This window comes from Phoxinus phoxinus (assembly GCF_949152265.1).
Source record: "Phoxinus phoxinus genome assembly, chromosome: 1".
Taxonomy (NCBI): domain Eukaryota; kingdom Metazoa; phylum Chordata; class Actinopteri; order Cypriniformes; family Leuciscidae; genus Phoxinus; species Phoxinus phoxinus.
The window spans coordinates 24159293-24176009 of NC_136876.1; the positions used below are offsets into that span (position 1 = coordinate 24159293).

Below are 16717 nucleotides of genomic sequence, written 5' to 3' on the forward strand. Positions count from 1 at the left end.
ATGGACAGGTAGAAAGTGAGAGAGTTAATGATACAAGAAAGATTCGGAGTGGAAGCGTTTGATGTTGAGCTCATTAGTAATGCCCTTAAAACTGGATACCTGGTTTTCGTTTCTAAAGATCTTTCACAAAATGTGTTTTTACAGATGAGAGAACTCAGTGAGACAACAGATGTTTCTCAAATGCTAGAATGTTATTCATGCTTTGTCACTGAATACTATCGGAAGAGTAAAATGGCAGGGTTATAAAGGCAATACATCATTATAGTTCATGTCATGAAAGATTGGGTGCAAGCTGCAAATAATATTGATTTCAAAGGACGCTTGCTCAGCAGAATTAACATGATGTCCTCTAGCGCATGGTCCTAATTTAAGAAGACTAAAACCTCAAAGGACATCCCATTAGATGATTAGAGACAGAACACATATGGCCAGCTTTAGCTGTCTTTCTGCTGTGGATCTCTCCCCTTGTCTTTAAATTTGTGCACGTATGTGTGTAATTGTGTTATTTCATTTGCCAGAATGCCTTTTGTGCTGTTCCTATATCACAGATCTGTTTTTGCATATTCTTATTTTCTTGCATTGCCCATTTCTCTGGTGTTGACGCAGATGACTTAGGGCTAGGTTTTATAGTAAAATATGTTTCTAGTCATTTACTTTGTGTAATTAAAGCTAACATTTACATTTATTAATTTGGCAGAAACTTTTATCCACAGTGCAGTTAATGTGTCCATAATATCAGTTCTTGCATTCCCTGCAAACTGACCTAGCGCCATGATCTGCTGTATGAGCTGCAGCCGATATTGCATTGTGTATTTTTACATTTAGAATACCTTTGCCATAATCTTATGCTCATTTAAAGATAATCTTTTAAAAACTAATAATTTAACAATGTAACACTGATAAGTATAATCTTTAGAAGATTTCAAAATATATATATTTTTTTGTGTTTTACATTATAATGTTGTGATGCCTAAATTCACTTGAAGCAAAAAACAATAGATTTATAAAAATAATTGTCACTTTTTGGTATTTGCGAAAGATTGACCCTAAAGGCAGCATATACAAAGAAAACAAGTCCGGGCCCAGAATGGACCCCTGTGGAACCCCACTAAACAGCAAAAACATATTTTAAAGGTCTATTTAAATTGATAACTTACCATTATCTAACTCTGCTATAACAATTGTAGATCTTTTACATATATTTAATTTAGCTAATAGAGTTTCATGTGTTTGTTTAATTAAAAAAAATGTATTTAAAACTTCTTAAAGAAAGCCAGAATTTACCCTCATAAAAGTCACTGTGCAATTCAAACAGTGGATCCGTTTCCTATTAGCCAGTCTCTCCACTGATTACTGATTGAAGAAACTGATGCATGTCCACTAAATAGGAGAGAAGAAGGGGGAGGGTGCAGGAAAACACTCAAGTGTGCAAACAGTTAAAGGAAACACACTGAACAATGCCAGTCACTCACTGCAGAATGTGTGTAGGGTTTTAATGCTGCTATTAAGAATGCATGTGTTGTGTAACACTTTTTTTAGTCCTGCTGTATTTTGGAATAAAATCAGGGAAGATGAGTGCAGACCATCAGTATCAAGCGCCAAGTGATCCTGTTCTTGGCAGGATGTTATTCTGCTCAATCACTTATAAAGTTTCAACATCAAGCTGTCTGCTGCTGCTTCCTCTTTCTCCATGTCTCTCTCATACAGTTAAACAGCATGGTCTTCATGGTCTCCATGGTGTCATAGCAATCCCACAGGAAGTGTTGTTTGTGTAGAATGATCTGTCACTTCTGTGAACCGCTCTCTCACACTAATGAAACATAGACCAATGTGAATATGCAGATAAGATTATGCTTCTCTGGTATGGATACTTTTACGTTTTTATTTTTGAAAGCACATCTTGAACTATTTTAGTCTTACAAAGCCATTTGTAATTATGGCTTGCATGTCACTTTTAAATTTGATGCTATCGTTCCATCATGACAAAGTAATTTTTCAATGCAGACAAAAATAGTCAGGCTTGTATTGCAACCATATTGAAGCTCTAAATCTAAATCTGCTGTGCTTTAAATATGGACATACTGGCGTGCACATCGCTCAGTGTTTACTATGCACACTGTCATGAGTCAGCACTTTTTACTATTACATCCTGCCTAAAGTTAACGTGCCTATTCTAGACTGAGCTTTATAATTGTGTAAAGCACAGAGCTAGTGAGTGCATGAATTAGTCTTGTGCTGCCTTATTTAATGGGTAAATATGAGTATTTCATGGCCATGGAGCGACAGCTTTATGCCTCAACGACAACAATAAATCACAGCTGTCTTAGCATGAGAACTTTAAGAGCATCTGTAGAGTTTCATGATAATGTACTTCTGCTTTAACTGGGAAAATGTTTTGGATCAAATGTTGCTATATAGCTCATTAGTTTCATTGTAGCATCAACTTAGAATTTTCTAAATTCTAAACCCATGTGATTTTCTTTCTTTCGTGAAATATCAGCTGATTCATTGAAAGGATCTGATTCGAAAGAACCATCTGTTCATGAATCAGACATTGCTAATTCTCTCTTGAACATCAAGGAGAGCTAAGAGCAGATGTTTGTTTTTTATGTTTTATGTTTATGTTGCTCCAGTCACCCCCCCCCCCCCTTTTTTTTTTACTTGTCAAAAAAACTAATTTCATGATTTCTTACCAATGTTTAAAAAGCGGAATGAAACAGTAATATGACTAAACTTAATTATTTATTCAGTTGTTTGTTTGTTTTTCTCTTAATTTGCAAATAAGGAACTCCCGCACACTATCGGTACTTGCAAATTGATATTAAAAAAATGACTTAGCAACGTTTCGGTCTCACGACCTTCATCAGGCATATACAAATATTCAAACTCATCCCATTTAAAATAAACACAGGACCAATCAACAACGCTCCATCTGTAACCACTTAAGCTCATTGAGAATACATAAGTAACAACACGTCATCAGTTACAAACGTAATTGTAAACCGTTACAACCATAATTGAAAATAATAATATCGAAGTTCGGAGAGAGAAAAAAAAATCGAATATTTGTAAATGCCTGATGAAGTTTGTGAGACCGAAACGTTGCTCATGTTTTTCCCCAGCGCCCCCTTGTGGCCCCAGATCTCAGTTTAAAACCCCTTGTTCAAGATTTCTCCTTTTGTGTTCCATAAAGGAAAGTCACCTGAGTTCGGGACAACATGGGGGAAAAGTAGATTATGAATTTACTTGTCAAATTTGCTCAATTTACATTCACAATAGATAATTTAATGATTTTTTTCCCCTCTATTGGCTCACCTGCTAATTCAAATTCCAATTAATCCAAATTGGTTATTCATGATTTTTCATGTTCTCGATAACTTACATCAGGCTCAATTTGTACCCAGATCTCTAGTCACGATGTTTTTACACTATATTATTGTAAACACATTCACATTATAGCTCAGCTTTCATGACCCCCACTCTTCCTGATCCATGCAAACACAAACACCCTTGTTTTCACAAACACAGGACGAAGTGTCTGGAACACATTATCCGAGCGTGTGCCGGAAGCGGCTCTTTCCCGCGCTCTCCTGGCCTGAGCCACGCTGTTTGTGTGTGAATTAAATAATGAAATTTGAATCATGCAGCAAAGAGTTCATTAAACTGAAAATAACAAAAATGTATGTCTAATGGAGGGGGGGAAATAGAGCATTAGACAGATAGAGCAGCTCTTCTTGTGTATGTGGGTGGGTGTGTGAGACCACTGATGGCTCTCTCTTTATTAGAACAAATTGTCCAAACCTGTTTCTAGACACTCCTAGATACCTATGTTTAAAAACTCGACTAATTTCCCTTACATGCAAGCATCAGTCTTAGTTATAAACATTTGTCATTTTGCAGCACAAGGTAGTAGGTACAGTAGGTGGGTGTGTGTGAGCATATTTTGGTATTCCTGTGGGGACCTTTTTTCAGAAAATTTCCCAAGAGAATAGCAAATCCTGTTGAAAGCGTCTTGCAGGGGTCAGCTGCTCGGCTCCAAAGGGAAGACAGATTAATAAATGTGCTAAATATAAATTCACGTGTGTGAAAGAATATGTGACTACATGTGTCTGCATTGGAAATGGTTGTCGGCCTGACAATTGCTGTCATGAGACCAAAAGAGTATGAAAGGGTGAGTTCCCCCCAAAAAATGAAACATCTGTCATCATTTACTCACCATCATGTTGTTTCAAACCTAACTTGGACTTTTCTATGGAACAAAAACGAAGATATTTTGAAGAACTGTTTTTGTCCATACATTAGGGACCAATGTTGTTTTAACCTCAAAATATCTTCTTTTGTATCGAATTGCAACTTTTCTGATAAGAATTCCAATTGCCATTTAAAATGCATGTTTTAAAGCTCCCAAGCTTTCAGTGCTTGTTTGAGGGCTGAATAATTTGGTAAAAATTGTGTGTTTATTCAGCAATATAACTACAATATTATTATTATTATTACTAGTGATTAGCAGTAGTTGTTAAACTACAATAATGCTATAATAAGAATTTCATTGTAAAATAAAAAGGCTTAAGGAAAATAATGACAATAACAATAACTGTAAAATTACAATACTAATTTATGGTTATATAGCTAATATAATAGTTTCTTCAATTAAAAAATATTTAAAAAATAGCTTTTATTTTGTCGGAAAATAATTGTCTTAAAGCTTCTCTTTTTGTTGATGGCAGCTGGTTTAAGTGCTTCTCATTTAAAGTTTGGGAATATGGTTGCCGTATGTTGCTTTCCCAAATGCAATCCAATAGCGACCCAAACAGCTGATGCAGAGATGGCGAAGTGTGGAGCAGGATTTACTGCAAACCGCTCTGAGACATTGAAAACACCAGATCATGAGTTGCTCGTGTGTAAAAGGACACAGTGCCACACTTCACTCTGAAGCACAAAGCGCATATATTTAAGTTAATTGCAGCCTTTGAGATCAGACAATCGCACTGAGCCATATCGCGATTTTGGTTTTAATCAGATTAATTGTGAAGCCCTAAGTCTCTGCGTGTGTGAGGAGGCCAGGAAAACAGTATGATCGGTGTCAAAAGCTGTCCACACTCTCACTCGTGAATCAGAACACTTGCTTACTTGATGCTCTTGTTAATACACACAGAAACACAGCATCACCTCAACCAACCCAAAATCCAAGTGGTCTGAGATCTTAATGTCATGGGAACTTAAACCATGCTGCTCTTTTCTCAAAGGCCTTCTGTTTTTTTTTTTCCTCAGATTGGTATGATTTTCTCAATTTTCCTCAGATTGGTATAATATCATCCCTAATAATTTCCTGAACTAAGGCAACATTGTTGGCTAGAGCAGTTCTTTCTGATTTCTGACTCTCAGATATTTAGTTCTTCAGCATTGGTTAAGTTACTAGAAGGCAAAGCTTTGTCCTTTCTGCATCTCTGCGGGACTCGATGAGCACAATGCGCTTTCATAGACGATCTAGTGCGTGACTTTGATTTGGCCTCCAACTTGACAGAGTGCTGTGTCTTCTTGTGCACAAAACAGAGAGGGAAGTGTAATTCTCTTGGTTGAGGTAAACATGAGCTTCTGTATTTAAACAGAATCACTGTGTGCTGTTGCTGTGGGTAATCGCACATTTATCTTGAATGTGAAACTGACCTGCTAAAGCTAATGTCTTCTCTGCTATCTTTTTCTCCAGAATGCCATGGTGTCGTTTAAGGAGCTCTGCGGTCTGACTCCGGCAGCTAACATGAAACAGTGTATCCTGACTGTGTCCTCCTGGCTCATGAACAGTGAGCGAGCGCTACGGGTAATGGTAAATCTCAGCGAGGCCTACCCCACCATGGAAGCCCATGGCCCCATTCCAGAGCTACTGCGTAAAGTGCTCACCGCTTATGACACGGTAGGGTGAAATTCAACAGCGTGACCCTAAGTGCTAGCACATGTGAACCAAAATATGTTGCGACAAAACATGAGGGTAATGCATGACAGTTCAGCTCGAATATTACATTAACTTGTTTAGTAGTTGTAGTGTCATTGTTCAGCTGAAGTCAGTTCAGTGTTGATTTAAAAACAGTTACATCTAAAACAGTTCTGCAGAAAACAAACAGTGATGTCATCATCCAGCTCAACAGCATCAGTGCAGACAGATCAATAGTATTGGTGAATATCAAGTGTACCCAACTAAGCAAGCCAGAGGTGACAATTGCAAGGAAACAGAAACTACATCAGGTGACAGATCTGAGAAGAACATTTTTTTTAAAAGTCAGACTCAGTCGGGGGGCCAGTTCTCTTCTGGCCAACGAATGCACATTGTGTGATTATGATTCAGGCTGCATCACAAGTAAGAAATTACATTGTATATCCAATTCCTTTTGCTTAAAGATCGGAGACAAAGCTGGCCATAGGTCTGTGCAGAGGGCTTACAGTAGTATCTGGTTCTAATGGTCTTTGCTGAGATCTATTCCGATGGCTGTCATGTCGACGAGGCCTTTACAGGGAATTTTTTAGTAGACACTGTCTCTGCTGACATGCAAGCCTGCGTTGTGGTCGTGTCTAGGAGGTTCAGGTCCACCATCTGATCTGGATACGGACCGGATTCGGCTGACTATGGTAGTCTCTGGATAAACAGAGAAACTAATTTAAGCGTATATGCCATTCTTCTTCTTACAAGTAACAAGTACATCGGGTGTTAGGGGAAGTATTCCCGGTTGACATAATGCATCCTAACAATCCTTTAACAGATGTAAATTATAGAAAGGTGATAATGTGTTATGTGTATGCCAGGTTAAATAGTTTTTTTTAGTCTAGATTTAAACTGACAGAGTGTGTCTGCTTCCCGTACAAGACTAGGAAGACTATTCCAGGGTTTGGGTGTTGATCTACCACCAGCAGTCGATTTTGATATTCTAGGTATTATCAAATGGCCAGAATTTTGAGATCGCAATAGATGTGAAGGACTATAATGCGTTAAGAGCTCTCTCTTAACTAGTACTGGGGAGCTAAACCATTTAGTGCTTTGTAAGTAATTAGCAAGATTTTAAAATGTATGCAATGTTTTATTGGGAGCCAATGCAGTGTTGACAGAACTGTGCTACTATTGTCATACTTCCTGTTCCTGGATTTAGTAAGAACTCGAGCTGCTGCATTTTGGACCAGCTGGAGTTTGTTTATTAAAATACAATAATTACAATGATCTAGCCTTGAGGTCATGAACGCACATACTTCCATGTATATTTATAGTATCTCAATATAATGTTATAAATAATGAATTTATTTTTGTAAATCTAAAAATACAGTTGCAAATATGAGTGTATAATCAGTAATACTGATTGTATATACTTGCAAATCTTAATATACTGTCATATACCCTGAATATAGTTGTAAATATGTGTAAATAATCCTATATAGGCCTACTGATTATATACAGTAGTTGACAATCTGAATATTATATCATAACTCCAGAATACATAGTGAATATATAAACATATATCCTGAATATTTGATCTAAATAAATCCACATATGTATTTAGTTATACATAAGTACCTGTGTATTTTAACTGGAGTTGTGTTTATGAATTCAGTCATAGCCTACAGCAGAATAACTTCAACGTTCTGCTCTTTCTTGCTTGTACCTTTTATAATGGGAATTTAACAGATTAAATTCTGCAAAGATGTGAAAGTGTGCTTGATTGTATTACGCATCCTTTCTGCTCTATCACACCTTGCTGTGTATTTTCTCTTTCATGACACAATTCCATTTTGATATGAGCAGACATCCATATAATATAATGTATGCAGGAATATGGTGTGTGTGTGTGTGTGTGTGTGTGTGTGTGTGTGTGTGTGTGTGTGTGTGTGTGTGTGTGTGTGTGTGTGTGTGTGTGTGTGTGTGTGTGTGTGTGTGTGTGTGTGTGTGTGTGTGTGTGTGTGTGTGTGTGTGTGTGTGTGTGTGTGTGTGTGTGGCATGTGTGCGTGCGTGCGTGCGTGCGTGCTTGGGGGGTTACTGCAAGAAGCACATCTAATCTGGCCTGTGGAATGCAGCTCAATCTCTTCTGTCAATACAGTTTATTACCGAGTGTGTGTATGTGTTTGTGAGTTTGGGCTTCTCTGGGTAGGGCTTGCCTGATCTGGAAGTCTCACTTCCTGCTGATACCTGACTTCCTGTTTCCTGTTTTTGGTTTCCTATAGATGATCCAGACGAGTCGTACACTGATCGAGTCAGCTGACGGCGTGTACTCTAAACTTACACAAGCACAGCGAGCAGGTATCGTTGCACAAACACACACAAACACACATACAGTACACATATTAGCAGTAAGATTAACAGTGCAAGCACAATGCCGGTTGATCATTTAAATACAGTACTTCACAATAACAATTAGACATTGTTAATGACTGTAATGTTTTTTTTCTGTTTACTCATGAAGCAACAGGAAGCATAAACCCTTGCACACACATATTTTCTTCCACGGTTAATAATCAGTGTACGCCTTGATAATCTATTTTGTAGCTGAAGTGAATTTTTTTCCAGAGCACAGTGGAAAACTGTGTTTTTCGTCTGTTCTAGCATTCTTTTTAATCATCTGACCTCGTGGACGTATTAAATAGCCCGGGGGCTTTTGTTTTTTAACCCACTTTTGGCATAAAACACACACACCAACACAATTGTCTATTATTTTGAAGTGATGCAAGGTGGCTTGTGCCCTAAAGCCTTCAACAGTGTAGATAAACTAAAGTTAAACTAAACTAAAGATAAAGCTAAAATTTGAGCAAGAGAGAGAGAGAGAAATGTTAACAAGATGTTTATTTAAAAAACTATTAAAAACTATATAAGTTAACTATAACTTATCATGAATTAAAACAATTTTTTAACTTAAATGAATAAAGTGATACACCTAGAGGGGTCATTCGAAGCAGTGATTTTACAGTGGAAAAGGCCCACAATCACATTTTAAGACACCGCAGAGAACAGGATATGATATCATGATTTAGGGCTTCTGTTTTTAATAACAAATGAAAATAGTAGCAAACTACAGTTCAAAAAAGTAAAGGCTGTATTTATTTGATAAAAAATACAGTAAAACAGTAGAAATTGTAAAACAATATTTATTTGTTTATAAAATTTATTCCTGTGATGGTAAAGCTGAATTTTCAGCATCATTACTCCAGTCTTCAGTGTCACATGATCCTTCGGAAATCCATTTCTAATATGATGATTTGGTGCGCAAGAAACTTATTTTCTCAATGTAATCGTTTCATTACAGTATATATTATCTTATTATTTTCAATGTTGAAAACAGTTGTGCTACTTAATATTTTTGTTGAAACCATACTTCTTTGATGAATCAATTTTTTAAAAGAATAGCATTTATTTGCAATAGAATTTTTGTGTTTTGTTGTTGCAACATTGTAAATGTCTTTACTGTCACTTTTGATCAATTTAATGAATCCTTGCTGAAAAGTGAACAAATCGTACTAAGCCCAGACTTTAGAATGGTATTACAAATTAAAAACGTAAAACATATATCATCTACTCCAAGTTTGTGTCAGTCTGTGACATTTAGATCCTCTATTCATCTAAATGATGAATTTTATCCCCATATATATCACTCTTAGAAGAAAAGGTTCTATATAGAACCTTAAAAGGTTCTATAGGCGCTTCGTATTTGGAACCCCTAAAAGGTTATATACAGAACCCAAGAAAGGGTTATTTCTTGTCATTATAGAACCTTTTTAGCATAAAAGGTTCTTTGGAGTTGAGTAAAGAACCCTATGGTTCTATATAGAACCCCAATGAACCCTTTTTTTTCTAAGAGTGTAGAACCTTTTAGGGGTTCCAAATACGAAGCGCCTATAGAACCTTTTAAGGTTCTATATAGAACCTTTTCTTCTATGAGTGTATATACTAATTGGGCTCATCACTCTGTCTCCTCTCCACCAGTAAGCTGGTGTGTGGTGGGCGTTCTGGCGCAATATGGTTGCCATCGCATCATCCAGGTGGATGCTGCACATTGGTGGTGGTTGAGGAGATTACCCCTTCTATGTAAAGCACTTTGAGTGCCAAGAAAAGCACTATATAAATGTAATGAATTATTATTATTATTATTATTATACAAATTTGCCGGCTAAAGATCATCAAATTGTAACTGATGTACACAAAACGTGATACTGCTGTACATGAGATTGTGTTGCTGGTCTCTGGCGTCCACATGCTTATCATGGAATTATTATGGAAGTCATTTAAGTGCAGCATCTCGTGTGACCGTGGCCTTAGGCATGACACAACATAATTAAGTCTGTAATTATTTATTTTTGATAAAAATGTGAAATAATTAAAAATCTTCCGCTAATAACTATAGTTCATAGTTTTGTGGTTGCCAAGCAATGCATTAATACAGAATGTGTGCATTAATATGTATGTGTGTTTATAGTCATTTTATAGCAGCTTTGAATGCAGCGTATCCAATCGGAATCTAAAGTCGAAACAATCCGTTTTATATAACGCTCCGCCAGAACCCCTGCTCGGCTATGTGTCACCATGTTAATGGAGAAATCTGCTTTAGAGAGCAATAGAGTGTCAGTAAATAAACAAGGTTGGCGTGCTCTGGCGCTGTCTCCTCGCCCACTCTTTCTCATCTCGTGTCCTTCCACCTCCCTCCATCTATCTCACGCCGGTGGAGAGGTTGAATCATGCCTTTGCTAACGACCTTCTCTGCTCTTACTGGTTTTGGCTCAAAAATAAACACGTTTCTAGCACTCGCCGTCTCTCACATTCTGCCGTGCGGATCTGGACTTGTCCATCTGAGTGTCACAGCTGCCGATCTGAACTTTAATTAGCAGTGTGAGGGGAGGGGGGCAGCTGTTTGAGAGAGACAGAGTGCTGTGGGGCACTGATAGCCTTGTCCAGCACCTCTCCATTCTAATAAACACTTCGGTCAAACTAATTAAAAGTGAGTTACGTAATTAAGATGGAGAGGATTGAGAGCTAGGACAAGTATAACTGTCCGTTCCTGCTCTCATCTTAAGATGATTAATCGTGTCCCTTGGTTGCTTAAGGCAAGGGTCTTCAACCGGGGGGCCGCAGCGATACTGCAGGGGGTCCGCCAATTAATGTTTGATCATAAACAATTAAAACAGGGGTAAAAAGAAAACATTACAAAGTCAAATGCTTAGCACCCTCAAATGAAAGCAAGAGCACCCTCAGTAGATACTGTAATAATATCATATTTGATAACACTTCAGTGCGTATTTGGTTTTGTGCTCTGAACGTCAAATGTTTCAATTTACAACGTGTTTTTGCAGCGGTGAAAAATGGAGCCAATCACAGACATGTTTGTGGATCTCTCGAACGCAATGACCAATCAAAGTTGTTTAATTTAGTCAGAATTCACTCCGGATTTAAAATACCGGAGTTTGTGTAGATATCTGTGTAGACACGATATGACACGATATGACAAGCCATAAAAATATGGCTTGTCAAAAAAGATATGCAATGTAAATACAGACAAATAGATTAATAGAAAAATATTCATATACATTTTTTTTTTTTGCAATTATTTGTAATGGTAATGACTTGTACATAACCTTAAATGTCTTGCTGTACATTGCTATTCTTGTTATGAATTACCCTTAGTGATTTAATTCATAATTGTCCATCACACAGTAAAAATAAAATGTGAAGTTTTAGTAAATGTTAAGCTAAAGTTCAAGTAATTGTTTAATTGTCCCTCTGACAGTACAATTGAAATGTTTTGGTTTCTATTATTATCAAAGGCTAGAAAGTTATATTTTCTCTTGAAATTGCTTTTACCATTGTTTTTCCCTGGCATCCGTGATTCATCAGAATAGATCTGTGACCTATTTTTGCTACAACACATCGGATGGATGGATGTTTCAGGCCTAACTCACTTATGTGTCTATATGCATTTAAACACACACATGCATTATTCTAAATATACTAACTGTGACTGTGTATACAGTTGAAGTTCGTAATAATCTACTTGACATGCCAATATTCCCTTTCCAATGGCTTCATCATCTCCGCATTGAGACAGCTATTCAATACTGCCCGTAACTAACACAATCTTTCTTTCAATTCATCACAATCACTCAATCCTGTATTTTATCCTGTTACTTTAATCCTGTCCTTCATTTCTTCCCTTAAACCTCTTCTTCATTCATCTCCTTTTCTCTTGCCTTCATCGTGACACCTCCGACTCAACGATTCCATCCCACACGCAAGCGTGTCACATCCAATCGTCCAATCAGGAGGCGACCTATTCTAAGAGGATCACCATACATCACCATTGCCATAGCAACCACATTAAATGTAACAAGGCAACTTTGTCTGTCATTAAACACTCTCTCATCTGTATCAAACTTCAAAGGCTCTCAGACACAAACACATGTAGCTGTCCTCTCATTCGGTGACAGCTCAGAAATGTACATTGTTTGAAAATGATGGTTCTTCCGGCAAATCCGTTGTCGTTTGCAGCTCTATTTCTCCTTCCTTTTGACAAGCCCTTCCTCGCTCTGTGCCCTTGAAAATGTGGAGCTGCAGATGAGCTCATCTAGATAACAATGTTGTCAGTATCCTGACATAGTAAGCAAATAAACTTGAATGAGCATGGCTGTCCTCTTTTACAGCTGTGGCCTCAGGGACTGTAAAATCACATGAATGCTGAGCAACTACAGCCCATTTTACTTAAAAAGAGTATTTATGACTAGCTAGCCTTGCAGTAGCAGCGTCTGTTGGCATAAATTCGGCTGTGGAGATGAGAGGAGCTGTTCTTGGAATGAATCCCAGCTGAGTGAAGTGGACGGTGGGCAGGTGTTAGGGAATGTTTTGACACCTTCAGGCTTACGCCTGGAGAGAGTGTCTGGACTTGCACAAATACACTCTCAGACATTTCTCTTACACACGAGCACTAGCTGCTGCACCTGAGAGCCCACATCGTATATAGCGTTTCACTCAGGATGTCATAAGTATATGTTCTGCAGGTTTTGGGGAAAAGGAGTGTGAAAACTATATTATAGTTCAAACAGACAATGCGTTCAAGAAACAATAAGTGACATCACTTTGCTGTTGCTTCTTTTAACCTTTGTCATATTTATGGAAATAGTCGGAGCCGATAGTCTCGTGGGCAGGGCTCCGACATGAGTTCGAGTCCTGGCTCGCGGCCCTTTCCCGAACCCGTCCCCCTCTCTCTTCCACTTCACTTCCTGTCTACACTGTACTCTCAATAAAGGGAAAAACGCAAAAAAAAAGAGTGCCAAGTGCCAAAGAGATGTAAACTGAAAGATAATTGTGACAGAATTCACCAACAGAAAGTACCATGGTATTCTTTGAAGTACTTTGGAGTACCAGTTAAATACCAGTAGCCATTTAATTTCATGGTTTATATTAAAGTACCATGGTATTGACATCTGACACCGTCACATGTGCTGTCACGGTAGATTTTCATAAGGGATTGATGGCTAAAAAATTGCTTTTGTTTACAAGGCAGAAAACATCTTTTTGATAGTGTCGTCTCGTCTGACATAAACTGTTCTACTTGAGAGAACTTTTGTGCCACTCTTTTGACAGACATAAGCAGCGTTTCTTCATCTGCCTTCAGATTGGCTTATTCTGCCACTGAGATGCTGTTAACAAACGTTTTTTTAAATCGTCCAGTTGGCCTTTCATCAGCTCTATTGTTTGAAGCAGATACTTTTTTTCACATACTGTTTGCATTTTAGTACATCCATCTGTCCATCCATCCATTCGTCACAGTGCTCTGTTTTTGTTTTTTTCCTGTCTCTGTGGCTGTTTCTGCTATGAGTGATATATGGAGTGAGTCACGACTGCGATTCGGTTGCCCTGTGGCAGCGTGTCAGAAAAAAAACAGCTTCTGACAATAACAATACGTCCATATTACTCTGTGATGTCTTTTCCCATATGTTTACAAAGCATATTCTTGAGATTGACGTTATGCTGGCTAGCAATTATTGTCTTTCACAAATACTATAACAAATGCTGATTTATTGCACTTTTAGGATTGGACTTTCATGAGGATCTGCATCGAATCGGGGCAAGAGAAGGACTGAAAGGGAGGAAGTTGCAAAAGGCCATGGAGAGTTACGCTTGGAACATCACTGTGCTGAAGGTTTGCACCTTTTCTGTATATAATGGTCTGAGGGATTTATATACCATGGCCGCCTCTTCTTTACCTTATTTAGGACATGGTAAAACACTTTTGTATAGGGGATAGGAATGCACGATATATCGACTCAATATCATTATCGCGATTAGAGGTCGACCGATAGTGGATTTTACCGATAACGATAGCTAGGTTGGGCCATACTTGCCGATAACCGATTAATGAACCGATAGTTTTTAAAATTGATACTGGATAAAAACAAACATAACACTCCAAGTAAAACAGTGCTGAACTTTATTATAAAAATAAAAAAACTGTATTGAACCATGAAAACATGCTAAATGAAATAAATATATAAATGTGAATAAATATTTAAGTCAATAAAAGACATTCATTCAAACTGAAACAAAAAGTAATACTCTAAATAACAAATAAAACCAGTTACAAAATGTAACTATTTAACTGTTCTTTTCAAGCCAACTTAATTAATTAAAAAGTAACTAAATTTGTATTAAAGTGAAGATGAAAAAAATAAATAACCGAAATCGAATGCTTTTCTGATTCGTTTATGTTTCTGTCGGCTGTATGAACATATCAGTTTGCTTACGTCTCTAGCTTTAAATATGCAACTTATCTGCATATGTAATGCATAAAAGTGACCAGCTGGATATGAACTAATGCAAATAGAGGTAACAATTGTGACATTAAACATTCGGGTCGGACTTACGTTTATGTTTGTCAGTGTTTTAACCGCTTGAGGTACTACTAATGTTAGCGTCCTCTCAGCCTCAAAGGCAAACAAACGCCTACTGTCTCTACTAATGCAGCATTTAGTCAACAAATTAATCACTTTATAATGATATGACAAAATGTACTGTAAGGGCTACATACATTTGAGCTGTCGGTGCTTTGAACGCGCATCTGATGTCAGCGCTCTCCACGCAGCATGTGCTCTCAGTGCAGCACGCAGCATCACGTGTCGAAATAAACAACACGAGGCACGAGTTTTTATTACACCTCTAGAGGCCGCTCTTGTACTGCATCATGCCAGCAGACCTTTCTCAGCTCTGACACTGTGTAATGAATGACAGCGTGCGCTTCTCAGCCGCTCCAGCAATGGACGCAACCAGGAAAAACTATCGGTATATATTTTTGCCGATAACGATAGTTCCACCAGTCAACAATCGGTGCCGATTAATCGGCAAAACCGATGAATCGGTCGACCTCTAATCGCGATATCATGTTGCCCTATATTATATCGAAAGTCTTGCGATAATCAAGCAATATTTCGTTTATGATGCGTCCCGTCCGACATGCACCTCTCGAAAAATACACATCGCTTGGTAACGTTGCATTTCCCCCCGACTCTTTCCCCCAATTTTCTTTAGATTTTAGGTCTAAAAGTGACCAAAAAGACATTTAACTCCAGCTCACCATCGGTGTCGCCAAACTGCTCCATCTCCAAAACGTTCGTAAGCATGGGTCAGAGTTTGCTTGCAGGTGCACGCATTTTCCCATCGAGTTTGTTTTTATAAATCCCAAATTTATAAGTATGCCTCTTTCAGGGCCTGTTTTGTGCATACGCAACAATTATAAATGAGGCCACCTGGCCACTTCATGCGTTTTCTCAGATCGGATAGCTATCTGATTTATTAAAACGATTCCATTTACACCTGGTCACAAAAATGTGTTTTTGCAAAACGGATATAAATCCGATCTTAAATTCCTGCGCTATGCAGATTTAACGGAGTTCATGTCACCGAAAGCAACAGTTATGAGCTGCATTTTATTGATCATCAGCTAAAATTTCTAAATCAAAGACCGCAATAAGAGAGAGCGGCAACAGCCCTGGTAAGATCATTTCGTTTCTTTACTTTTAATGAAGATAATTGAGTGTTAAGCGTCTGCAACTTACTTTCACTTTGATTTGCGATAGTTTGAACGTTGGCTTGATGAATAGATGCTCATGTGTGGCGATGCGTGTTGCAGTAGCGTAGTCATATCTGGCTATAACATGACATATAGCCAAAGACTATAACACGCTCTCACACGTTTATTTTTTAGCGTTTCTGGGAAGAGTCAAATTTACATATGTGGTTTCAACAGACAGATGCATTTACACTTGTCCAGTTTCGTCTGGAATGTGGCCCAGACCTAGTCTGGTCCTACCAGACTCTCGTACATTTAATTTGTACAGAGAGTCTGGCCTCTCTCCATTGACAAGCATTAACTTCCTTGTAGGCGGGTACTCTGTTGAATTTTAAAACTATTGGATCTGCCCAGAGCCACTCTGGATCTGCCATAACCAATCGCTAACATTTGGTCGTGACGAAACTTTAACTCAAACTAGCACACAACCTCAACGTCATCGTTCTCAGCCACTCCCTCTGTTAGCTGACTGGACCGGTAAAAAATTTACCAGAGAAAACCCAAGAATATACCGCAGACCCAGACTAAGTACTGAAGGAAAATGAAAATTGAGCGGAAGTACGTAGGAGGGCGGAGCCAGGCTAGCCCAGACCTCCTGCTGAAGTGGTTTGAGCGATCGGATTCAAATACATCTTGAA

General features: G+C 38.1%; 1 protein-coding gene across 1 annotated transcript in view; it reads left to right on the forward strand.

Annotated features, from left to right (window-relative positions):
* Positions 1 to 16717, forward strand: part of LOC307004617 (inactive phospholipase C-like protein 2) — a 72658-nt gene that overhangs the window by 50345 nt on the left and 5596 nt on the right. Inside the window, exons 3-5 of the mRNA XM_079623965.1 lie at positions 5708 to 5911; positions 8200 to 8275; positions 14047 to 14156. Of these exons, the coding sequence (XP_079480091.1) occupies positions 5708 to 5911; positions 8200 to 8275; positions 14047 to 14156 (390 nt within the window). The remainder of the gene's footprint in view (positions 1 to 5707; positions 5912 to 8199; positions 8276 to 14046; positions 14157 to 16717) is intronic.